Raw genomic sequence first — 26,825 nt, 5'->3', positions numbered from 1 at the left:
GTAACATCTACAGATAGAAGGTCAGAGTGATTATTAGAGGCTATACAAACATATTGAGTAGATACTTCATATATCATAGAAAAGTTACTCACTGGGTATAAAGTTAGATCACACAAATTGGATGAATGTGAGAGAAGGCAGGGTTCCATCTGCCGAGTCATCATCCCACAAACAATCCCTCCATTAGTTACAACACAATCAGACAGAGTATGAGTTACATTATACCAATCTATATAGTTTCCATAGATATGAGGTAAAGCAAAGTATTTATGTAAGACAAAAGGTATTACATGAAATTGCACATAACAGTCCAAGTTTTAACTTGGTAGAATATAATAGTTCCAGCGCACCAAAGTGGAGTGCATCTAGCATTCTCAGGTTTTTGCTTTTCCCATACATCTGACAAGTCAAGTATATCGTTCCATATGTGAGAGTTACCTTCCTGTAGTAATCTTTGGGCATTTTCCTTCTGTATGAGGGTATATAAGTTTTGCAAGGAACATTTAGTCCAATTAAATAAAACACAATGTTTTTCATAAGGTGTAAATTAACGAGGATGCTATTATTAAAGACTTGTAAAAATTGGCCTTGATATTGTAATGTATTTTGGTGTGGCAGGATCGTTGTGGGCATTCACAGTCAAAGCTTGAGAAACATCTTGTCCAGCACTGCGCAGTCTGCTGGCCAAGGTCTCAAGGTCTATAGAATTAACTATACCCAAACCAGTTCCTGCACCACCAAGTAATGTATCATACCAGCTCTCTTTTTCCTAATACAATTTTTAAAGAGGGAAAAGTTACATTATAATGAAACACTATTTTACGTTGCGAGATAGAAGCATTAGTACATGATTTGGGGACACGAACTATTCCAGGGAATTCTGGAGTAACCGGTCTAGTCCATATTAGCTTATTATACCATTCCTTATACCGCCGATCCAATATCGGGGTTGCATTATGACAATATAGATACTTATTGTCCATTTCTGGCATGTAAATAGTAAAGGTCCTGGCCGTAAGGTACACATTAGTCCAGTTAAGCGCGCCTAATGGTGGCCGTTGCCGATTAAAAGAGAAGTGGGTACTAGGTGGCAAATTCGTGATGGTGCAAGAGATATTTGCCCCTGGTGCTGGAGTGACGGTTATGTTAAGAGTAGTCAAATTGGTTTTCATTAGTTGGACAAGGGGCTAGGGGCTGCCCAGACTTCTACGTTTCCCGGATAGGACCAATTCATATAATTGCACCAGGAGTTGGGAGACATTTGAAGCCATCCTGCTGCATGTCTCGTTATAGTCCCAGGATATATAGGATATCGGCAAGACCACTGGTCCTTGAAGGCGATTGTGTATCTGGGTGCCTGGAGTCCATGTTTTGATCAGTGTGCAGCAGGTGAGCACTGTAAAACACTTAATTTCGCAAAAACATTTGGGTTAGTGGGACATGATACCACTTATCATCACCAGGGTATACTACTATGGCAGTATTAGTGTTTCCTTGTGCTATGAGCTCAGCTGGCCTTGGTCTATCAGATTGATGCTTCTTTATCCAAACTTTAGTACCAGGAATTGCCTTTCTGGTATCCAGGAGATGTCACTATTATTAGAGCTCCCAAATCCTGATCTCCTCTTTTGTGGAGTAGGAGACCCATTGATTTTCTGCCACGAACCATTTAAATAGGGTAATATCACTAGTTGACAAATTCTCTCACCAGTCTTACATTCAAAAGGTTCGCTTTCATGAGAGTTATGTAAACAAACTTTAATTTCTCCTCTATAGTCATTGTCTATGACCCCACCCAAGACATGGACTTGGTTGTTTAGGGCTAAACCAGATCTAGAGAACAATTGTCCATAGTGTCCTTCAGGGAGCTTAACTCCCACTCCTGTAGAACACAGTTGTTGGCCTAATGGAGGAATATGGACGTCATGAATTACATATAGATCATACCCAGCGGAGCCTAAAGAGGCATGCCAGGGCTGCCTAGCATTCTCATGTAAAGTCCACCATTGAATGGTCAAGGGGGACGAAATTCTCCTTATTTGCAAATTAGGAGTCATCATTCTTGAAAGAGGAGTCCCACCCCCATCAGTCAGAGGCCTGTTATTTAATTGCTTTAAGGCCTCAAACAAATTTTCTTTCCATCTCTTCAAATCATGGTTCTCACTTAATTTCTTTAGTTTCTCTTTTAATAATCCGTTCATTCTTTCTATCAAACCAGTGGCTTGGGGATAATATGGTATATGGTAAATCCATTCTATATTATTATATTTACAATACTCATCTATATCCTTACCTTTAAAATGTGTACCATTATCACTCTGTATTTGTAGGGGGGTCCCATAATAGAGAGAAATAATATCTAGGGTTTTACAAGTGTTTTTCTGGGTAGCCCGTTTATAGGGGCAGGCAACTAATACCCCAGAGTAGGTGTCCACACAAGTGCAGGCATATTGACACCCCTGACTAACAGGTAATGGTCCAATATAGTCTATTTGCCAAATTTGAGCAGGTAAAGACCCTCTAGCCAATTCTCCAGTGATTTTCTTCGGCACAGGCCAATGAGCAAATAATTGACATTGTATGCAGTTTTGTACTATTTGCTTAAATAGATCCAGAGGTATGTTAATCCCTCTGTCTAATGCCCACCTGTAAGATGCAAGAGCGCCAAGATGTCCTGCGGTGATATGGACCCATTTTCCTAATTGTGTTTCGTTTTCCTCTCTGGGGGTGACCTTTAAAGCTTTTCCTTGAAGTTTGGATAATTCATCAGCATGGGTATTATACTCACGTTCCACAGAATCTTGATTCACATGGGCATCTACATGAAATACAGATACATTAGTACATTGACACCATTCCCATATTTGTTCCCATAATTCTTTTCCCCACACATCTTTGTCTCTAATTTTCCATTCGTGTTTCTTCCAAATTGGCATCCAAACTGCTAGGCCATTGGCTACGGCCCAGGAATCAGTATATATATGACATTGGCCACCTTGTTCCTTTTGAATTACTTGATAGACAGCCACTAATTCGGCCCATTGGCTACTCCGGCCTTCACCAGAGCTTTCCAAAATAGTATTGCATGAAGGGTTATAGGCTACAGCTTTCCAACACCTTTTAGATCCTATATATTTAGCCGACCCATCCGTAAAGCAGGCATGATTCTTTTGTTCAGGGGATAACAAAACATACCCGCTATTCCAAGAGACGGGCGATTGTTCATAAGTTTTTGGTATATCGACATCATTTGAATGTTTTGGTAATTCTAATACCTTTTTGTGCAAGGTGGAAACACCCGATCTGCCTGTCTTGACTCTATTTTGCAAATACCATTTCCATTTAATAATTGATGATTCTTGGGCATGTCCTATTTTATGTGAGGCGGGGTCCCCATAATCCAACTCATAATGGGTATGGCTGGCCTCAATACAACTTCATGGTTTAAAGTTAAATGTTCTGTCTCTACCAGGGCCCAATATGCTGGCCAATAATTGTTGTTCAAAAGGAGTATAATTTTGGCCAGCAGGTGGCAGTTTCCGCGACCAAAATCCTAAAGGAACACTCCTGCCCTGTTGTTTTTGCCATAAACTCCAATCAGCATATCCATGCAAAACTGTAACTTGCAATTCCATTGGCCCTGGCTGTACAGGCCAAAGATCCAGGGCAGTTTGAATAGCTATTTTGGCTTCCTCAAAGGCTTTCGATTCTGTTTCCCCCCATTCAAATGCATACTTTTTCCGGGTAACTTTATACAATGGCTTCAAAATCTGACCTAAATGAGGAATGTGATTCCTCCAGAAACCAAACAACCCAACGAACTTTTGAGCTTCTCTTTTGTCCCTAGGAGGTGAAAAATCTAATATTTTTTGCTTGGCCTTGGGGAGGATTTCTCTATGACCCTTATTCCAAATTATCCCTAAAAACTTCACACTTTGAGCTGGACCTTGAATTTTATCGGATTAATCTCCCATCCCTTCTCCTTCATATGTTCTATTAGTTGAGTTAATCTTTTCTCTACCACCTCTTTATTCTCTGCCTGTATTAAAATATCATCAATATAATGAGTTATTTTCACATCAGACCATTTTAACTCATCTAAATGCTCAGCTACAATTCGGTGGCAAATGGTTGGGCTATGTATATAGCCTTGTGGGAGTCGTGTAAAGGTATATTGCCTGCCTTGCCATGTGAATGCAAACTGATCCCATTGTTTGGGGTCTATGGGTATAGTGAAAAAAGCATTAGCCAGATCTATTACCGCGTACCAGAAACCTTGGTAGGCTTGTATACTCTCAATTAAGGATATTGTATCCGGTACAGCGGCGTGTAGAGGTGGAGTAAATTTATTGAGTTGTCTATAATCCACCGTCATTCTCCATGAGCCATCGGATTTTCTAACTGGCCAAACTGGGTTATTCCATGCAGTGGTGGTAGAATCACTACCCCAACCTGTATATATTCCTGTATAGTTTTAGTAATTTCCTCCGTTCCTCCAGGAATCCTGTATTGTTTTAGGTTTACTATTTGAGATGGAGTAGGAATTACAACGGGAGGTATCATCAATTTCCCTACAGTGACATATACTTGTAGGGATCGAATAGCAAATTGATACTGGCCATCGGGTAAATGTAGAGTCATCCCCTTCAAAATGTCTATTCCCACGATATATTCCGGAATAGGGACTATAACTACCGTGTACTCTTTTTTTGAAAATTTCCTATCCTCATTTCCAATCGAACTTGTTTTGCTTGTACTTCACTGCCTCCCAATCCTGATATAGTTATAGATTCCTTTCTTAAATTTAGAGGGGTTTCCATATATCAAAGTGGCCTCCGCCCCCGTGTCCACTAGGGCATTTGCTTTGGTGGTCGAACCATTCCTCCAAAAAATAGTTATTGGAACATGAGGCCGATAATCAGTATGCAAAGCATGGACACGAAGGGTTTGGCCTTTCTCCTATTCCCCTTTAAAATGGTCCAATGAAGGGTATAGTGAGGGAGGAGCGCTGGGAATGACAGCATTCAGAGCCGAAACCTGACCAGCGTTTTTCACTTTTTTCTTGTACAACTGGGCTAGTTCGGAAGTGGGAATTCCATCTATCTCTTCCCTATTTACTCCAGCCTTCAGAAGGGCTGAGAATAGCTCCCTCCAGGTTAGTCTGTTCTGTGAACTAGGTCGGGGCTTTCCCCAGTCTCTGGAAGCAGTTTCTCCCACATCCCTAAATTCCCCAAGATCTCACAGTTGGGACAGTTTGTCAATTACTTGTCCTAAAGATTCTCCCGTGGCTGCTACTAATAAAGTCAGAATCAGATGTTTATATGTCGCAGGGGCGGTTTTAACAACGGGGGCCCGATGTACGGCAATCACAGGGGTATCAGTGTAGGTATCAGCTTCTCCTACTACAACTGCAGTTTTCATAACCTCCTCTTTTAACCTTTGAATCCCGTCCTTAAGAGTATACCATGGGCGGGCTGCATTGGGCCACATGGAGGAATCAGGATATTGGGTCCTAAACCCTTGAGCTACTAGCTCTAAAATTGATGTACTGTCATTGTGGCCAATTGGCACCTGGCTATGGTCACGGATTGCCTGTTGCACAAAAGGATTAGAGGTCAAACTCAAAAATTTTAGACAATCCTTGGGGTCTAGCCACACTCCTCCAGCTCCCCCATCACTTAATCTCACAAGCCAGGAGATTGCAGGCTCTCCTGATCGCTGTGAAAACCTACTAAGCAAATCAGTAATTTCTCTTTGGGAGTAATCTTCCGTGATTTCAGTCACCCTGGGTGGGTTAGCTTCCCTCCTTTTCGGCTTTTCGCCTAACTATCGGTCGAGCTTCCCCATCCTTAACGTCCGGAATTTCCTCCTCTATCACTTCTTCCCACCCGTCGTCATCCTCATCCCAAATATCGCCGTCCCAAGTATCAGGGTCCCAATTCATATTTGCTGCGGCGATTACAGCATGCACTTTCCTTTTACTCACTTCCCCTTCTATTTCTATATTTATACTGTGCCACCCGACAGCAGCCTTCTCGGCTACATTTTGATAATTCCTAGCTTGATCCCCTAATATAAAATTTTGGCACTGCAGCATAGACAATCGACCCTGCAATTCAGACATTTCTTTCTCCATTTGTGCTTTCTCTTCCTCCTGTCTAACTCCAAACACACTGTCCTATATGCAGTCAGAAGAGCCCACCCTCTTCGGCATACTCCACTCATTTCTTTCCCCTTTTCAATTGGAATATTAGATAAACATGCAGTCAACTGTGAGGGCCTTCGGTTCCTCACCCTGCTCCCCCAATCCTCACTAGGTCCTGTACACTGTGACCAGGTTTTTGCGAGCGAGGAAAACGGAGGGTCCTCCCAACCGGGGACCTCTACCGGAGCCCGGGGCTCAACATTTCTCTTAAAGAAAGGCATTTATACAGCGAATCCTGTTCGTGACGCCAATTTTGTATTAATATGATTTAGTGAGGTTCGGATTCGCTCCTATAAATGACACTCTCCAATGCACCAGAAAATAATAAGAAATAGATAATTTATTTAGAAGAAGCAAGGCACAGATAGTTTGAATTTGCATAGAAAGCATATAACAATAAGAACAATCAATAACATAGCACCGATCAAGAGAGTCGGTAATGGAAGAGAATACATCACCAATTCAAGGCCCAGCCGTTGCAGCCCGTACAAACTTGAATTGTGTAAAGATTTTCCCGGGCGAAGCGTCCTTCCCGCGGGTGAGGCTCAGCGGGCTTACAGGATGCAGTTTTTTTATATTGTTCTAAACAAAGAAGGCTTGGGGCCAAGAAGTCCTTTTTGACGCATGCGCTATTCATGGTTTGTTCAATACACATCTGGCCTTAGTCACGTTTTCATCCGCCTGAGGCCTGGTATTTTGTTATTTAATAACATCACGTCTCACAAGGAGAGAAGCCAACCCTCCATGTCGACGTGACCTAGGAATGGCTAGTTCCTGGAATGCTAAGCCAAGAGCACTCAGGAGTTATGGAACGGTCATGGCCGGGATTTGAACTGAACCTATTTATTTGAGTGATCTTATTAATTTAAAGGGGAATTTCCAATTTCCATTTCACAAAGGTGGAGAAGCTCTATACAATTAATGAAAACAAGACTTAGAGCTTACTGTGGCTTAGATCATGACCTTCTTATTGCAAAATTTAAACTTAAATTGAAAAAAGTAGGAAAAAACTATCAGACCTTACAGTTATGGCCTAAATAACATCCCTTATGAATGTGAAATAGAAGTGATGAATAGATTTAAGGGATTAGATCTGGTAGATAAAGTGCCTGTAGAACTATGGACAGAAGTTTGCAATACTGTATTCCAAAGAAAAAGAAGAGCAAGAAAGCAAAATGGCTGTCTGATGAGGCTTTACAAATAGCTGAGGAAAGAAGGAAAGCAAAAGGTAAAGGAGAAAGGGAAAGATATATCCAACTGAATGCAGAATTCAGAGAAAAGGAAGGAGAGATAAAAAAATTTTTCTTAAATGAGTAATGCAAAGAAACAGAAAACAATACAATAGATAAGAGATCTCTTCAAGAAAATGAGAGACATCAAGTGAATAATATTTCATGCAAAAATGGGCATGATAAAAGACAAAAATGGTGGAGACTTAACAGAAGCAGAAGAGATCAAGAAGAGGTGGCAAGAATATACAGACGAACTATACAAGAAAGATCTTAAAAAAGATGCTGCTAAAGTGCTGCAGTCAATGTGTCAGCAAATTTGGAAAACTCAACAGCAGCCCACTGGATTGGAAAAGATCAGTTTAAATCCCAATCCTTAGAAAAAAGGCAATGCCAAAGAGTGTTCAAATTACCAAACAATTAGGCTTATTTCACACACCAGAAAGGTTATGCTTAAGATTCTGCAAGCTAGGCTTTAGCAATAAGTGAACCAAAAATTACCAGAACCACAGGTTGGTTTTTGAGGAGGCAGAGGAACTAGAGACCAAATTGCCAGCATTCATTGGATTATGGAGAAAGTAAGGGAGTTCCAGAAAGACATCTACTTCTGCTTCATTGACTTCACTAAAACTTTTGAATGTGTGGATCACAACAAATTGTGGCAAGTCCTCAAAGAGATGAGAATACCACATCCTCTTACTTGCCTCCTGAGGAACCTGTATATGGGTGGACAAGTTTGAGATTGGAAAAGAAATATGACAATGCTGTATATTGTCACTTTACTTAGCTTATATGCAGAGTACATCACGTAAAATGCCAGGCTAGATACATCAAAAGCTCAAATTAAGATTGTTAGGAGAAATATCAATATCAATCTCAGATGTGCAGATACCACTCTGATGGCAGAAAATGAAGAAGAAGCCTCTAGATGAGGGTGGACGAGAGTGTAAAAGCTAGCTAGCTTAACTAAGATCTTAGCAACTGATCCCATCACTTCCTGGCAAATAGAGAATGGAAGCAGATTTCATATTATTGGGCTCAAAGATCATTGCAGATGGCAACTGCAGTCATGAAATTGAAAGATGCTTGCTCCTTAGAAGGAAAGCTATGGACAGCGTACCAAAAAGCAGAGACATCACCTTGTCAACAAAGGTTTGTAAGGTCAATGCTATGGTTTTGTTCCAGTAGCAATGTGTGGCCATGAGAGTTAGATTATACGGAAAACTGAGTGTCACAGAATTGACGCTTTTGAATCGAGGTGCTGGAGAAGACTTTTGAAAGTTACCTGGACAGTAAGGAGATCAAATCAGCCAATACTTAAAAGAAATAAGTTCAGGCTATTCACTAGAAGGGCAAATACTGAAGCTTAATTAAATACTTTGGCCACATAATGAGAAGACAAAACTCATTGGAAAAGACCCTGTTAGGAAAGACTGAAGACAAAAGGAGGAGACAACTGAGGATGAGACGGATAGACAGTGCCATGGAAACAAGGAACATGAACTTGGACAGACTCTGGAGATAGTGGATGATGAAAGGGCCTGGCATGTTATGGTCCACGGGGATCACAAAGAGTTAGACATGACTGAGTGACTCAACAACAAAGTTTTTCTGAGTATCCTTCCCACTCCTCCAAAGAGTTATTCTACATAAAAAACAATATTTTTTAAAAACAAAAAAGAACATACAGACAAAATCAGCACAACTGGATCATTACATTGAAAAAGTCAGAAAACATGTAATGTGCAACACCTGTAGAAGTGGTGACTCAGGGGTATTCTCTTCACAATTTTGTTATATTCATTTTTTTGTGGTGATGGTGCTGGTTGTTCCTGCCATTTATATCGTTGCCCTCATCACACGTATTGTTTTCTTGGCTCTGCTTACTTAACGCTACATTAGTTTATATTGATCTTCCCAAGCTTTTCTGTATTATTCTGCCAGGGAGGTGAGCAGTCTTAACAGAGGAGGGAGAATGTTCCAAGCACAGGAAACAGCCACAGAATGCCCAGGAGTTGAGACATGGAGTTGTCTTGTTTGTGGAACAGCCAAGAGGCCACTGGACTTAAGAGTATGTGTTGGGGAATAAGGTTTAAGAAGAATAGAAAGGCAGGAGAGGGGTGGATTATGAAGGGCTTTGAATACCAAACAGAGAATTTTATATTTGCTCTTGGGAAGTAATAGGCAGCCACTGAAGTTTACTGAATAGAGGGGTGACTTAACTGGACCTGAGTTTGAAGAAAAACCCTTTAATGGCTGAATGGAGGACTCACTGGAGTGAGAGAGACTTGAGGCAGGCCCGCCCACCCACCCACCCAAGAGCAGGCTATTACACTAATGGAGGCAGGAAGTGAAGAGGGCCTGCATCAGGACAAAGGCAGTGTCAGGGGGAGAAGGGGGCACATTTAAGAGACTTGGCAAAGGCGAAATGGACAGGCCTTGGCAAGAGCTTGGACATGAGGGGTGAGAGAGAGTGAGAAATCCAGGATGACTCAGGTTGTGAGCCTGAGACGGGGAGGATGGCGTCATCCTCTACAGTAACAGGGAGGTAAGAGAAGTAGGGGGATTGGGGGGGAAATATGATGAGTTTTGTTCCGGAGATATTCAATTTAGGTTGTCTATTGGCCATCCAGTTAGACAGGAGATTGGAGGTCAGCAGAGGGATCGGGGCGGGGTCGGCGGAACCACCAGACCGGAGACGGGCATTAAGCTGATGACGTCACCAGGTGAAGGGACAAGAAGAGGGTCCAGGCCAGAACGAGGGACACCTACAGTTAGTAAAAGGGTTCTGATACAGAAGAAGACAGGAGAACATAAACCTTATTTGTCTGCCTGCTGAAGGTGCTCCCCTACGGTCTCAGGCGGCTCCAGCGAAGGGTGCCCGGGAGGGACGCGGAATAACAGACCCTCGAGCACCTGAGACGCCGCCGCGCCCGGGAGCGCCGGGGAACGTTCCTCTTACTGCACGGAAGTGAGTGACGTCATTGGCCGCGGCGCCGGAAGTGACGCTGAGAGGCCGCGGAGTCGGTGCGGCCGCCGCGAGAAGCGGTGGGCGCGGGGCTGGGGAGTTACCGAGTTATCAGGCGGCAGGCGCAGCGGGGGGCCGCGGGCTCCGGGCGTCCGAGCTGATGGAGGGCGGCGGCGGCTGCGGCGGCGGGCGCGGCTCGAGCAGCGCGCTCTTCTCCGGCTTCCGCGCCCTCGGGCTCTTCAGCTCCCACGTCCCGCACGTGGTTCGCTACCACGGACGGCATCGCAGGTTCTACGTGACGACGTGCGTGGGGAAGAGTTTCCACACCTACAACGTAAGTAGCCCCATGTCCTTTCTCGCGTCCCCGCCCCCCGGTGCGCCCCGGTCCTTCTGCTTCCCCTGCTCCCACCCGCGTGTGCAGCCGGGGTCGTGGCCGTCGTCCCGACCCCAGCTCCGGCCTCGAGTCTGAAGACCCGCCCGGGCTTCGGGCATAGCAAGCGCCCCGGAGGGACTCGTCCATCTCCCGCTCCCCGGGCTCTGCAGTTTTGCGCAGCATTCCCCAGTCACCCGGTTTGCAACTTCGCTGTCATCCCTGGACCGTGCAGATCATCCTGTGCACTTTGCCATTCCTTGGCTCCCATGACATTACTCTCTCCTGAATCTCTCCTGCCTGTCTGGCCACACTTGTCCATCTCTGGCCTAATCATCATCCTCGTAGAGTGTGTTCGCTCCAATTCCCCTCCTGGACCACCTTTTCTTTATTTACTTAGAGACTTCACGTGCTACCATTGATTCAAGTATTTATGTGAATAAACTCCCAAGTCCTGATCTCTCTCAAGATCTCCTGATAACACCAACTGCGTGATGAATGTTTCCCCCTGATATTTAAGAGGCATCGCAAACTCAACGTAGGGGGAGGGGAAAAGAACTGCTCCCTAACTTGTTTGCAAACTCAGGTTCATGTTTGGCTTATTTCCTTCAATCTTCATGGACTACTATTAGGGGCCAGATCTGGTTCCTACCGAAGCATCTCTTCGAACAAAAACACTAACCTAGTTCAGGCTGTCATCACCTAGGTTATTGTAATAGCTTCCTAACTGGTCTTTCTGACCACCAGCTCTTTCCTTTTTCATTGTTATTCATGCACCTGTCAAAGTATTCTAGTTATAGAATAGCTGGCTATAAAATAGTGATTCGATGTTGCTCCTCAGCTCAGAAACCTTCAGTGGCTCCCTATTGTCTGTAGGCTAAAATATAAACTCCTCATCCTGACCTTTGAGATCCTCTATGATCTGGCTTCAGAATACTTTTCCAGTTTTCTTTCACATTAATTCCATTAGTTAAGTCTCTGTTAACTTAGTATATGTGATCTTCATTCAGTACATTTGTCCCATACTGACAATATACTTCTTTCTCATCTCTGCTTTTCAGAATCTGTTTTTTCTTTTAAGGCTTAATTTCAGGCGATACATCCTCCAAGAAGCTTCCCTTGACCTTAGCTGATAGTGTTTCCTCTTTCATAGAATTATCCTGAAGCAGTTTGTCTGACTGACTCTCCTTTGCCTCTGTAACACCTTTACATATTTATCTGTGAAATATATTTATCTTTCCATCTACCTTCCTCAAGACTTTAAAGTTGAGAGTAGGAACTTAAAAAAAATTGTTGTATTTTCATTGCCTAGTATAGTATAGTGGATGTAATAAGGGATGAGTCTTGAAATTAAAACGAAATGAGCAAATACATTAATCTCTTTTGTGTAGTACACTTTTAGGCACTTAGGAAAATGCAAAATTTAGATAAAATACAACTCTTGTGACATTTAAATCTAGGAATACATAAACATAAGTATGTGTAATATTAACATAAATTAATAAGAATATTAATTAAGTTCCATGATATAAGGCTGGACTTAAAGTCAGAGGAACTGGTGTCAAATTTCACCTTTTTTCTACTTTATGACCAGAGTGACCTGGAGCGAGTGCCTTCTTTGGCTTTAGAGGGATCCCTCTAGGATCATATATAATTTCCACTTCCAAAAATAATTTTATAATTCCATATAATCCACCCATATAAATTCCATTTAAACTAGTGTTTAAAATCCTTTATACCTGGCCTTTCCAGTCTTATTAAAATCATTTCCTTTCATGCACACTACAGTCCATCCAAACTGACCTTCTTACTGTTCCTCTTGCTTAAGCACTTTTATCTTCCGTATTGATGCCTTTTCATTGGCCCTTTCTCATACCTAGAATGTACTCCTTCACCTCTGCCTCTTAGAATTTCTATTTTCCTTAAAGACTCGTCTCAGTCCACCTTCTACGTGAAGCCTTTCCTGATACCCCTCAGCTGCTAATACCTTCTTCTGCACCAAAAATAGACAAAAATAAACAAAACTTTGAATTGATTTTATTTGGGTCTTCTCCATTCCTTTATCTCAAATCCTTGAATTGTTCTTATGTACTTATGTATAGAGTCTCTGTTTTGTCTTCACATTTGGATTGCCTAGCAGTGCCTAGCGCTGAATAGATATGCCATTTGATTGATTGATTAATTGAGAGCTGGAAAATCGAATGCTTTATGAGGCCCAAGAGGAAAAGTCATTTTTTGTGTGGTTGGAAGGAAGGGTATGCACTTGTGTGTATGTGGGTAGAGGGGTGGGCAGGGCAGTGAGGAATTCTTTTGTTTGTGAAGATGAAGAGACTGTTCCTCACCTTTAACTCTAGGATCTTGGTTCCAAAAGGGATTTTTATGTTCTCAGTTGCTTCAGGCTGTTGGATGTCTTCAGTGGACAGTAGCTGCCTTAGTCCCTCTATGGTTTTTTTATAGCCAAAGGCTGTATTCCTAATCATAATCACATTTCACAAATGTGCTCTTTGCCCCAAGGAGAAATAATGTAGCTATACAAATCTATCACTACTGGAAAAATGAACCATGATTCTTTGCCCTCCTAAAGTTTGTAGGGTTATTTTCACATGCAAAGGACAGCACATTTTGTTATTTAATGAGTTTTAATTCTTAAACATGTTATTATGTTTTTTATTTGCCAAAACTTCTTTTTTTAAAAAAATTTTATTAATTTATTTTGATTTATCAACAATCACTTCCATATGCTTTTGAATTGAAAATTTTTCTCCCCCTTCTTCCCCCCACCCTCCTCAAGACAGCGCACAATCTGATATAGGCTTTACATTTACATTCCTATTAAACATATTTTCACGTTAGTGAAGTTGTAAGTAAAAATTAAAACCAATAGAAGAAACCATCAGAAAGATGAAACAAAGCCCAACAGAAGGTAAAAATAAGTGATAGCGATTTGACTTCCATAGTTCTTTCTTTGGATGTGGACAGCATTTTCCATCCCGAGGCCTCTGGAGGTATCTTAGATCCCTGTAATGCTGAGAAGGGTTCAGTTTAACAATATTAGTCATCGCATAATGTGGCTGTTATTGTGTACAAAGTCCTCTTGGTTCTGCTCACTTCACTCAGCATCAGACCATATAAGTCTTTCCAGGTTTTTCTGAAGTCAGCCTGTTCATCATTTCTTATAGCACAATAGTATTCCATTACATTCATATACCACAACTTGCTCAGCCATTCCCCAATTGATGGGCATCCTCTCAATTTCCAATTCTTTGCCACCACAAAAAGAGCTGCTATAAATATATTTGTACATGTGGGTCCTTTTCCCATTTGTTTGATCTCTTTGGGGTATAGCCCTAGAAGTGCTATTGCTGGATCAAAGGGTATGCACATTTTTGTAGCCCTTTGGGCATAGTTCCAAATTGTTCTCCAAAATGGTTGGATCATTTCACAACTCCACCAACAATGTATTAGTGTTCCAATTTTCCCACATCTTCTCCAACATTTATCATTTTCCTGTTTTGTCATGTTGGCCAATCTGATAGGTGTGATGTGGTACCTCAGAGTTGTTTTGATTTGCATTTCTCTAATCAATAACGATTTAGAGCATTTTTTCATATGACTATAGATGGCTTTAATTTCTTCATCTGAGAACTGTCTGTTCATATCCTTTGACCATTTATCAATTGGGGAATGGCTTGTGTTCTTATAAATTTGTCTTAATTCTCTATATATTTTAGAAATGAGGCCTTTATCAGAGAGACTGGTTGTAAAAATTCTTTCCCAATTTTCTACCTTCCTTCTAATCTTAGTTGCATTGGCTTTGTTTGTGCAAAAACTTTTCAATTTAATGTAATCAAAATTATCCATTTTGCTTTTCATAATGTTCTCTATCTCCTGTTTGGTCATGAATTCTTCTGTTCTCCATAGATCTGATAGGTAAACTATTCCTTGTTCTCCCAGTTTACTTATGGTATCAGCCTTTATATCTAAGTCATGAACCCATTTTGACTTTATTTTGGTATATGGTGTGAGATTTGGGTCTATGCCTAGTTTCTGCCATACTCTTTTCCAGTTTTCCCAGCAGTTTTTTTCAAAGAGTGGGTTCTTATCCCAGAAGCTGGGGTCTTTGGGTTTATCAAATAATAGATTACTATAGTCATTGACTACTGTGTCTTGCATATTTAACCTATTCCACTGATCCACCTCCCTATTTCTTAGCCAGTACCAAGCAGTTTTGATGATTGCTGCTTTATAATACAATTTAAGATCTGGAATTGCTAGGCCACCTTCCCCTGCATTTCTTTTCATTAGTTCCTTTGATATTCTGGACCTTTTGTTTTTCCAAATGAATCTTGTTTTATTTTTTCTAACTCTATAAAATAATTTTTTGGTAGTTTGATTGGTATGGCACTGAATAAGTAAATTAGCTTAGGTAGGATTGTCATTTTTATTATATTAGCTCAGCCTACCCATGAGCAACTGATGTTTTTCCAATTATTTAGATCTGATTTTATTTGTGTGAAAAGTGTTTTGTAATTGTGTTCATAGAGTTCCTGGGTTTGTTTCAGGAGGTAGACTCCTAAATATTTTATAATGTCTACAGTATGTTTAAATGGGATTTCTCTTTCTATCTCTTGCTGTTGGACTTTGTTGGTAATATATAGAAATGCTGATGATTTATGTGAGTTTATTTTATAGCCTGCAACTTTGCTAAAGTTGTTTATTATTTCAAGTAGTTTTTTACTTGATTCTCTAGGATTCTCTAAGTATGTCATCATGTCATCTGCAAAGAGTGATAGCTTTGTTTCTTCTTTGCCTATTCTAATGCCTTCAATTTCTTTTTCTTCTCTTATTGCAAAAGCTAAGGTTTCTAGTACAATATTGAATAACAGTGGTGATAATGGACATCCTTGTTTCACGAACCCCGATCTTATTTTGCCAAAACTTATTCAAAATTAAATGTTTTTTTTTTTTTTTTACAGGTCCAGAAGCTTAGTCTGGTGGCAGTAAGTAAGTATGCAATTCATTCAAAATTTGTTGACATTTTGGACTTTCTAACTGGTGCAAAATGTGTATTTTTGAATTACATAATGTAATGGGAGACTATTTTGAAAATGAATTTGTGAAGCATTCTTTTTGGAAGTGAAGCAGTATGGTATAATAGAAAGGATATTGGGCCCATATTCAAATTATTTCACTCCTTGAGCCTCAGTTTCCTTATTAGTAAGCTGGAGATAATGATGCTTGGCACTACTTATCTTATGGGGTTGTTTTGAGAAAATCACCATAAATCTTAAAAGTTCTATATAAATATAAGTTCTTGTTATAGAGGCAGGAATGATACCAGTGAAAAAGAAAGCATCTGACAAAATTAGTCTCCTTATGAAGGAACCCATACCAATGATCTCAAATTTTAAAAGGAAAAAATGAGAATTAATAGAAAGGAGTATCTCAAATCTGTAATAATAATGTCACAAATATTAAAGTCCCAGATGAGCTGAGGTTCTTGAGAAATACCACAGACAAAAATGAGAGTCAGTCATGCAGTTAATAGTCAACAAATATTTATTAACGGTAACCACATATCAGGTACTATTCTAAGTGCTGGAGGTAAAAAAAGGCAAAAACAGTCCCTTATGGCATGGAGCTTACATTCTAATGGGAGAGAAAACATGCAAATGACTTGGTAAATACAAGCTATTTACAGAGTAGATTGGGGTGTATTGGGTGTTCAAGGAGTACTAGCACCTCTGGTGTGAGGGTTTGCCAGTCTGCTTTCAGGGATGCTCATCTACCTTTGGTGTCAATCTGGCACTCAGCTCTCACCTGTGGCTCCTAGAAGCTGTAGCATGTGCCTCAGCCACACTCTGGTAAACCATTTCAGCAGATGGACTATTCCAGGTTGAGGGTAACCGATGGGCCACAAACTTGGTGAGTTAGGGGAATGTCTGTCCTAAGTTTGTGAAAACTTCCCCTGGCATAGTGGACGGATGCTGAAGCAGGCACTGTGCAATGCTTATAGCTGGTCAGACATTGAAGATGCCAAGGTCATCTGCTGCATCCCAGGCCATCACCAGTTGTCCTGACTTTTGTCTTGCCACAGGACTTCTATGACTCTAGAAGAATAAGGCTGATGACTGTGCAACTCTGCCTCATTTAAATCTAGTTCACCCATGAATGTAGATATCACTCTGTGATGTCATTGTTCTTTGAAAATGAAGGACAAAAGACAGAGTGGTTAGAAGGTAACCTAAGAAGGAAAGGAAGTATCATGTAGGGAGATTGGAAAAGACTTCTAGCTGCCACTCCAGAGCGGATACAGGTGATACAGTAGAGAGATCTCTGAGCCTGGAGTGTGGAAGAGAATCAGACACTAGATGCATGATTCTGGGCAAATCACATACCATCTGTTTGTCTCAGTTTCCTTAGTCATAACATGGGTATAGTAACAGTACCTACCTCACAGGGTTTGTTGTGAGGATCAAAATGAGATCATATTTGTAACGTGTTTAGTTTTAAAAGTACCTGGCATATAGTGATGCTATCTGAATGCTTATTCCTTCCTTCCCCTCTTGCAGAAAGTACTATTTAAGTTGTTGTGAAGGAATCTGGAATAACTTAAGAGGCTGAGGTGAAGGGAATAGTGATGGGAGATAGTATGTTATATTCAAGAAATAGCAAGTAGGCTAGTGAATCTGAATATTGGAGTGTGTGAAGAGGAGTAAATTATAAGAACACCAGAGGAGGAGAAAAGGGCCAAGGTATGAAGAACTTTAAATGCCATACAGGAGTTTATATTTGATTCTAGAGGTAGTAGGGAGCCATTGGAGCTTGTTTAATCTAGAGGCAATATGGTCAGAACTGAAAAGAGGCCTGAGGCAGGGAGATCATTTAGGATGCTGTTTCAGTAGTACAAGCAAGTGAGAGCCTGAACTAGGTGGTGACTGTGAGTGAAGAGAAAGGTGTGTGGTATGTACTCTACATAAACATGCAGTGCCTATTATGTGTCAGAGGACGCACAGAAAGGCAAGACATTCCCTACTTTCAAGAAGCTCACAATCTAACGGGGAACACTGAAAAACAAATAGAAAAGCCGGGAGGTATGAGGGAGTGGATGGGAGGGCATGCTGCAGCAGCAATCTCATGGCCTGGTGGGAATTGATGAGATGGCCTAGGGGCTCTCCTGAAATGGAAGGTGTTGAAGGAGCTCCCCTGATAGCCACCCCCTACAATCTGGGAGAGGCCCCAGTGGCAGAGTTTAACTAAGGTGATGTGAGTTAAGGTAGAAGGGACAAGATTTATTAGTAAGGATGAATGAGAGTGAGGAGTTCAGTATAACACAGAGTTTGTGAACCTGGGATACTAGAAGGATGATAATTCTCTCAGTAGTAATATGAAACTTTGGAAGAGGCGGTTTTTGGGGAAAGATACTGCGTTATTTTGGACATGTTATGTTTGAGATGCCTATGGGATATACAGTTCAAGATGTCTAAAAGGCAGTGAGTAGTGTCATAATTATAGCTTAGTAGTGAGAATAGTGAAATCATCTCGATAGACATGATGATTGAACCTTTGGTTGCTTATCACCAAGTGAGAATAGTATGGGGTCACCAGATTATGAGTTGGCCCACAGGCTAAATCCAGCCCAGCAAACTGCTTTTCTACCACTGAGAGCTAAGAATGGTTTTTACATTTTAAAAGTTTTATTATACAGTACTTATCTCTAAACTGTTACATCAGTAAAGAGCAGATCAATGAATTGGGTATGTATCTAAGAAGAGCTAGGAAAAGAACAAATTAAAAATTCTCAATTAAACACCAAATTGGAAATCCTGAAAAGCAAAAGTGAGATTAATAAAATTGAAAGGAAGGAAACTATTGTGCTAATAAACAAAACTAAGAGCTAGTTTTATGAGGAAAAAAAAAACAGATTAAAGAAAGTAGATAAACCATTGGTTAACTTGATTTTTAAAAAAGAAAACCAAATTATCAGTGTCAAAAAAGAAAAGGGAGAAGTCACCACCAGTGAAGAAGAAATTAAAGCAATTTATTAGGAACTATTTTGCCCAATTATATGCCAATAAACCTGACAATCTAAGCAAAATTAATAAATATGTACAAAAATATAAATTGCCTAGATTAACAGAAGAGGAAATAAAATACTTAACCCCATCTTAGAAAAAGAAATTGAATAAGCCATCAGTGAACTCCCTAAGAAAAAAATCCCCAGGGCCAGATGGATTCACAAATGAATTCTACCAAACATTTAAAGAACAATTAATTCCAATACTATATAAACTGTTTGGAAAAATAGAGAAATATTTCTACAAAGTTTCTTTTATGACACAAATATAGTGTTGATGCCTAAACTGGGCAGAGCCAAAACAGAGAAAGAAAACTACAGACCAATTTCCCTAATGAATATTGATGCAAAAATTTTAAATAATATACTAGGAAAAGAGATTACAGTGATATATCACAAGAATCATAAGCTATATTCAGGTGGGATTTATACTAGGAATTCAAGGCTGGTTGAATGTTAAGAAAACGAAAAGCAAAATTGACCATATCAATAACAAAACCAACAGAAATCATGTGATTATCTCAATAGATGCAGAAAAAGCTTTTGACAAAATACAGCACCCTTTCCTATTAGAAATTAGCATTAGAGAGCATAGGAATAAATGGAGCTTTCCTTAAAATAAGTAGTGTCTTTCTTAAAGCATGTTAGCATTCTCTGTAATGGGGATAAACTAGAAGACTTCTGAGTAAGATCAGGAGTGAAGCAAGGATGCTCATTATCACCACTGTTCAATAATGTATTCATTTAAGAGAAAAAAAAGAAATTGAAGGAATTAGAATAGGAATGAGGAAACAAAACTGTCACTGTTTGCAGATGATATGATGGTATACTTAGAGAATCAATTGAAAAAAAACTGGTTGAGATAATTAACAACTTTAGCAAAGTTTCAGAATATAAAATAAACCTATATAAATCATCAACATTTCTATATATTACCAACAAAGTCCAACAGCAAAAGATAAAAAGAGAAATTCCATTTAAAATAACTGTAGACAGTATAAAATTCTTTGGAATCTACTTGCCAAGACAGACCTCACAGGTTATATTGTGGTTTGTTCGTTCTCTAAGAGTCCCATGACATCAGGAAGATAATGTCATGACTTGCAAGTGAATTGGTTTTAAGTTGAGGGAGAGCTGTGCAAAGTCACCTAGGAACTATATGAACACAGTTACAAAACACTTTTCACACAAATAATGTCAGATCTAAACAGTTGGAAAAATATTAATTGCTCATGGGTAAGCCAGGTCAGTGTAAGAAAAATGCCAATTCTGCCTAAATTAATACATTTAATTCAGTGTCATAATCAAACTACTCAAATTATTTTATAGAACTAGAAAAAATAATAAAATTCATCTGGAAGAACAAAAGGTCAAGAATATCAAGGAAATTAATGACAAAAAACTTCGAAAAAAGGTGGACCAGCCGTGCAAGAGCTCAAACTTTAAATAAAGTGGTAATCATCAAAACTATCTGGTACTGGCTAAGAAATAGAGTGGTGGATCAGTGGAAAAGATTAGGTACATAAGACACAGTAGTAAGCAACCATAGTAATCAAGTGTTTGTTAAATCCAAAGACCTCCGGTTCTGGGATGAGAGCTCACTATTTGACAAAAACTACTGGGAAAACTGGAAAACAGTATGGCAGAAACTAGGTATAGACCAACATCTTATATTACATACCAAGATAAGGTCAAAATGGGTACATGATTTAGACATAAAGGGTGATACCATAAGCAAATAAGGAGTGCATGGAATAGTTTATCTGTCAGGTCGCTGGAGAAGGGAAGAATTTATGACCAAACAAGATAGAGTGCATTATGAAATGTGAAATGGATAATTTTGATCATATTGAATTAAAAAGTTTTTGCATAAACAAAACCAATACAGCCAAGATTAGAAGGAAACCAGAAAGCTGGGAAACAGTTTTTACAGCACATGCCTCTGATAAAAGCATAATTTCTAAGATATAGAACTGAGTCAAGTTTGTAAGAATACAAGTCAGTCCCCAATTGATAAATAGTCAAAAGATAGGAACAGGCTGTTTTCAGATGAACAAATCAAAGCTATATCTGGTCATATGAAAAAATGCTCTAAATCACTATTGATTAGAGAAATGCAAATTAAAATAACTGAGGTACTAACACCTATTAGATTGGCTAATGTGGCGGAAAATGATAAATGTTGGAGGGGATAGGGGAAAATTAGGACAGTAATGCACTTTTGGTAGAGTTGTGAACTGATCCAAACCTTCTGGAGAGCAATTTGGAACTATGCCCAAAGGGCAGTCAAACTGCATACTCTTTGATCCAGCAGTACTACTACTAGGTCTGTATCCCAAAGAGATCCAAAAAAAAGGAAAGGACCCATTTGTACAAAAATATTTATAGCAGCTCTTTTTGTGGTGTCAAAGAATTGGAAATTGATGGGGATGCCCATTAATTGGAGAACGGCTAAACAAGTTGTGGTATATGATGGTAATGGAATACTATTGTGCTATAAGAAATGATGAGCAGGCAGATTTCAGAAAAACCTGGAAAGACTTACATAAATTTATGCCAAGTGAAGTGAGCAGAACCAGTAGAACGTTATACATAGTAACACTAAGAGCGTATAATGATTAACTGTGAATGACTTGGCTTTTCTCAGCAATACAGTGTTCTAGTCCCAGCACTCTATCCACTGTGTATTCTAGCTAACCTATCCATGAAGTGATCAGCTGTTAAGTGCTGTAGAGGAGTCATGAAGTATTGAGAAAAGGCCATTAGAATTTTTTTTTTTTGCAGGCAATTGGAGTTAAGTGATTTGCTCAGAGTCACACAGATAGTAAATGTCTGGTGCCAGATTTGAGCCCAGGTCCTTTTAACTCCATTGCCAGTGCTCTATCCGCTGTGCTACCTATCTGCTCCAATTCCATTTGATTTGGCTTTTAAGAGAGCATTGGTAACTTTTGGAGAGAATGGTTGCGGTTGAATGGTGAGATTGGAAGCTGTACTACAGAATGTTTAGGAGCTGGTTAGAGGAGAGGAACCTAGGTACTTTGTGTGGATGGCTTTTTCAGGGACTTTCACTCTGAAAGGAAAAGAGAGATACAGGATGATTGCTAAGATCAAGTGGCACATTTGTAGGCAGTAGGAAAGGAGATAGGAGATAAGGCAGTATTGAAATTAAGAGAAAATGGGAACAGTCTGCTGAAGAAGATGGGAAGGGATAAAAGATGCAAGGAGAAGGGTTGGCTTTTGCTGGGAGAAGGGCCTCTTTTTCATCTGATAATGGAATGAAGGATAAAATAATTGAGGAAGATATCTGATGTGAGATGAGAGGAGGGGACAAGATGAAACTCGTGGCAAATGGTCTCTCTCTCTCTCTCTTTTTTTTTTTTGGTGAAATATGAGATGATGTCCTCAGCTGAGAAGGTTAGATATGATGGGAGGCTTGAGTAGGCAGGAAGGTTTGGAACTCTCACTGTGGAAGGCTTAAGCTGTATTTGTTAGCAAGATATTAAAAAAAAAATGATAATCCCAATGTTTTGGGAACATGGTTGACAGAGAAAAGGGCTCATTATTGAAAACTGGCAGGACCAGATCTTTCATTCCAGCTCTCTTCTTTTAGAGATGGGATAGCCAAGGCCAGAGATGTTAAATGACTTTCCCAGTCTCACGAATAGTAGGCAACGTGGTGTATTAATAAGGTCTAACTTAAACTACTACCTCTTACATTTATTTTGTACTCTTGGGCAAGTCACTTAAACTCCTTTAGACTCAATTTCCTCATCTTTAAAATGGGAATAATAATAGGATGTACTTCACCAACGTGTTGTGAAGATAAATGAGTTAATAAATATAAAATGCTTTGCAAATCTCAAATGCTATACAGATGATGGCTGCTGCTGCTGTTGATATAGATAGTAAGGGGAAGGACAGGAATGTGGCCCATTTCCTTTTTTTGCTTACATTTCTCCAGAAGGAACACTTTTATAAACTCAGACAAGCAATGTATAAAGGAAATTAAAGACCAAGATAGGGAGATTAAGTAAAAAAAAATAAGATTGTCAGTAGGGCTATGACCTTAAGTTATAATTTTCCAGAGTCTAAGACTTAAACTTCAAACTCAGATATACTTTGAAGATACTGCATGCACTTTTCCATCTTCTCACCTATCTTGACTTTACTTCACTTTTTACAAATTGTTTAAATCTTTTCTAGTTTGAAAAGGCTTTCCTGCTGGAGAAAATGTAAGCAAGATAAGAAGTGACTACATTCAGCCCTTCCTCTTACTAACATGTTCCAAATAAACTTAATTGCCTTTCTTGATAGAGTAAACAGGTTGGGAAATCAGTGAAATGCCATAAACAATAATGGTAGCAAACATTTGTGTAATACCTTACAAAGTGCTTTATGTATGTTATCTCATTTACTCTTTTTAAACAATTCCTTGAGGTAGGTGCTACAAATATTTTTATCCCTATTTTTATAAATTTGGGAAAGTGAGGCTAAGAGAGATCATGCTGCTATTAAGTATAATGAGGTAGGATATCAACTCAGGTCTTTTAACTTAAAGTCCAAGGCTCTTCCCACTACACCACACTGCCTCAGGCATTTTAATAAATATTGACATAGAGTATCTGAAGTTCATAAAAATATTTGACAACCTTTTGAGTGACATTGCAGATAAGATGGTGAGCATATGGATTTTTTTATTAGTGAACAACTATAACCAAAGATTGTTAGGTAATGGATTTATCATAGATCCAGCTCATATTGTATGATATGTGTAATCATAAGTAATCTTGGCTCTGTCTCTTAACAACCAGTGGAGTATCAGACAAGTCACTTAACCTCTTTTATCTTCAGTTTCCTGCTACCAAATGAAGGAGGTGGATTAGATGATCTCTGAGATCCCTTCCCACTCTAAATCTGTGGTCCCATGATCTGTTTCAGGAAAGTTAAAGGATGGGCCCAGTATCACTCTGGTTGAGGAAGTAGGGCTAGGTTTGAACCTGGCTTCTGTGATTTATGAGCCTGAGCTCTTTCCACTCTGTGACAGAATTCTTTGGAGTACTACAATGATTTGTTCTTAGCCACATCCATCCCATTATTTTAATCACTGGTTTAGATGGAAGACATGAGGGTCATGTTTATTACATTTTTAGATCACACAGAGCTTGGAGCAATAGCTAATATATACATGTGAAAGACTCGTATGCTCAACTGAATCAAGAAGATGCAAACTAAGTAGAAAAAAAATCCTTTATTTTGGGTTTAAAAAATTCACTGCACAAATATAGGATGGGAGAATTTATGTTAAAAAAAATCCTAGGGTTTCAGTTGACCATGAGTTTAATAAGAAAGCATCTTATTTTGGTGGAATGAACACTAGGTTTGGAATCCTAGCGAGCACTTTACTGGCCTCACGATCCTGGGAAAGTTACTCCTTTTATAAAATTTGAATTACGTGATCTTTAGGGTCCCTTTCAGCTCTAAAATCCTATGATCCAGAGGTATGATACCTGCTTTAAAAATGGATTGTCTTATGCTTCATTAATGGAAGTCATGTTCAGAAATACAGTAAGAGGTACTGTGCTACACTGGCTATTGGGTCTGCCTTAGAGTCAGTGTGACCTGGGTTAAAGTCCTACCTTTATTGTATACTGGCTGTGTTATGTGGGCAAATCTCTCAGTGTCCTAGTCTATGCAGAAGAGTTGCTGATCTGAATTGGTAGTTTCCTCACTGGGAGCTTCTTACACAGATGAAATCATGAGTCAGAACAACAGCAACAAAAAAAGTGTGGGTCATGGGAGTAATAGCCCCACTATACTTTGTGGTTATTGTGGAGCATTATTTTTAATATTCCATATACATTTTAAGAGAGGCAGTGACAGGTTTGTTTTCAGAGTTGATCAGTGAGGATGAAGATGCTATAAACCAAATCATATGAAGAATAATTGAAAGTATTGGAGATACTTAGCCTAGAGGAGAGAAAAATAAGAAAAAGAACTGAATGTGAATTTTTAAAAAAATGTCATTTGTAAAATTGAGGATTGCTTTTTATGTTTCTTTTTTGAAACTTTATTTTAGCATTCATTTTTTTAAAAAAATTGAGTTCCAAATTCTCTCCGTTGCTCCACCAGGGTGGGGAACCTGTGGCCCCAAGGCCACATATGGCCCTCTAGGTCCTCAAGTGCAGCCCTTTGACTGTTTGGATTCCATCAAAAGGCTGCACTTGAGGACCTAGAGGGCCATATGTAGCCTTGGGGCCACAGGTTCTCCACCCCTGCTCTAGCCCCCTACACACCCACTGAGAAGGCAAGCATTGTGATGTCAATTGTATATGTGGAGTGCTTTTTATATTTTCAATAAATAAGAAAACTATTTCATGTAAATCATTTTTATATAGGAGAAGGTATTAGAGTTTTACATTTTTTTTCTTATATTATTTACTTGTTCATTTACCTCCCCACTATCCTGCCATGACTAGTCTTGAAACATGTTATATCTTTTTGTTGTTATTGAAATTGACTTACCATCCTAGCCATGCTGGAAGTGGGTCTAATTCGATGGCTAGATGGCATGGAAGCTTGGGCCAGTTCATGCCTCCACAGGCAGCCAGGAGGGGAGGGGCTCCACCATATATATAGGGGCTACATTTAGTATGGACACCAAATTGGCTTTAGCTCTTATTGTAACTCAGGACCCTGAAAGCTAAAGTCTCAGCTACCCAGGTAGCAGAACTGCAGTTTGTCCCTGTAGCCCATGAAGTATGTGGAAATCAAGTTAGAATATTTTCTTATTTTGTATTAAGATCTGGAAAAAATAATTAACTCTTTTCTTGTTTGTTCTGTCTTAGGCAATTCTGTACCTCAGGATATCACTTGCTTGGCAGCTGATGGGAGGCTGGTCTTTGCTGCATATGGGAATGTTTTCTCTGCATTTTCCCGAAACAAAGAGGTTTGTATCACTTATTCTGGGAATATTTTAATTTACCTATTTCATATGGTAAATTAATAGAGGAAAATAGTGAGTGCAACTTGTTTCTTCTGTCAGCTTCTCAGGAACCTTGCTGTTCTTCTACCTGGGAGGAAGTTAAATTACCCATCTTCCTCATTCTCAGGCAGATCCTATTCTAGACCAAAATACTGTATTGTCACTTCACTAATTGTCTAGGATGGAAAAGAGTGCCTTAGCTATGTAGTACACTATAATGAGATAAAAGAAGTGGCAATGTTGATTACCCTGGTAGCTCTATAGTTTAGCCACTCTGTGGTCTGTGATTTTTGACAGGGTTCTTACTGTTACACAAGCGCTCCATTAAAGTTAATTTTAAATCCAGCAGAAAGCCTTTTCCACCACCCCCAGTGTCCAATGCCTTGGATTCCATATAGCTTCTAACTCTTCATCTTTTATGTGTTATATGTGTATATGTCATCTCATTCTACTAGTTTATAATTTCTACAAACAGCTTTATCTTATCTAATGTTGTAAATTAATTTTAAACAGGTATTCGGTAAGTTTTTGTGGATCTCTTATGTAGTGAGTTTCTAGAGCCAAATTAAAATCAGTCCCTGGTTACCAACCAGGCTAATCTGAAGATAAGGGTTTTTAACTTTTATTGTGTCTTGGACCCCTTTGGCAGTCTATGGACCTATTCTCAGAATAATGTTTTTAAATGCATAAAATGAAATATCTAGGATTATAAGGGAAACCAATTACATTGAAATACAGTTATCAAAATACTTAAACCAAATTCACAGACCCCAGTTTAAGAACCCCTGTTGTAAGACCCCCTATTTTGTCACTAGGGTTATTCCTGAAACCTTTTCAGCTTGATAAGACCTGTCCAATACTCTTTCTTTCTCTCTTCGTTCTTCTCCCTTTCTGACCATTTCTTCTGAGTGTCCCTTGCCATATCATCATTCTTAGTGTCTTTCACTTGTTGGTGTACCCTCAAGACTGCCCTGGGCTGTCTTTAGTATAGTCC

At 39.5% G+C, this 26,825-nt stretch overlaps 2 protein-coding genes and 1 long non-coding RNA gene across 3 annotated transcripts in view; 1 reads left to right on the top strand and 2 right to left on the bottom strand.

The window, feature by feature from the left end:
* Positions 1-1,541: 1,541 nt before the first annotated feature.
* Positions 1,542-2,201, bottom strand: LOC144456531 (deoxyuridine 5'-triphosphate nucleotidohydrolase-like). Its single transcript, XM_078151747.1, has one exon. The coding sequence runs from the start codon at positions 2,199-2,201 to the stop codon at positions 1,542-1,544; it is 660 nt and encodes a 219-aa protein (XP_078007873.1).
* A 56-nt stretch (positions 2,202-2,257) lies between these two features.
* On the bottom strand, positions 2,258-10,397 carry LOC144456896 (uncharacterized). Its single transcript, XR_013486097.1, has 2 exons — positions 10,254-10,397; positions 2,258-2,818 (listed from the first exon to the last, which is right to left on the bottom strand). It is a non-coding gene; the product is annotated as an uncharacterized LOC144456896 (long non-coding RNA).
* Positions 10,398-10,455: 58 nt separating this feature from the next.
* WDR36 (WD repeat domain 36) overlaps positions 10,456-26,825 on the top strand; it is a 59,025-nt gene continuing 42,655 nt past the window's right edge. The window contains 3 exon segments of the mRNA XM_021009406.2: positions 10,456-10,736; positions 15,749-15,776; positions 25,695-25,795. Of these exon segments, the coding sequence (XP_020865065.1) occupies positions 10,563-10,736; positions 15,749-15,776; positions 25,695-25,795 (303 nt within the window). The 5' untranslated portion in view covers positions 10,456-10,562.

The sequence above is a fragment of the Phascolarctos cinereus genome, unplaced genomic scaffold (assembly GCF_003287225.1).
Source record: "Phascolarctos cinereus isolate Bilbo 61053 unplaced genomic scaffold, phaCin_HiC Scaffold_4;HRSCAF=312, whole genome shotgun sequence".
In the NCBI taxonomy this organism is placed as follows: domain Eukaryota; kingdom Metazoa; phylum Chordata; class Mammalia; order Diprotodontia; family Phascolarctidae; genus Phascolarctos; species Phascolarctos cinereus.
This window is presented reverse-complemented; position numbering and strand designations above follow the sequence as displayed.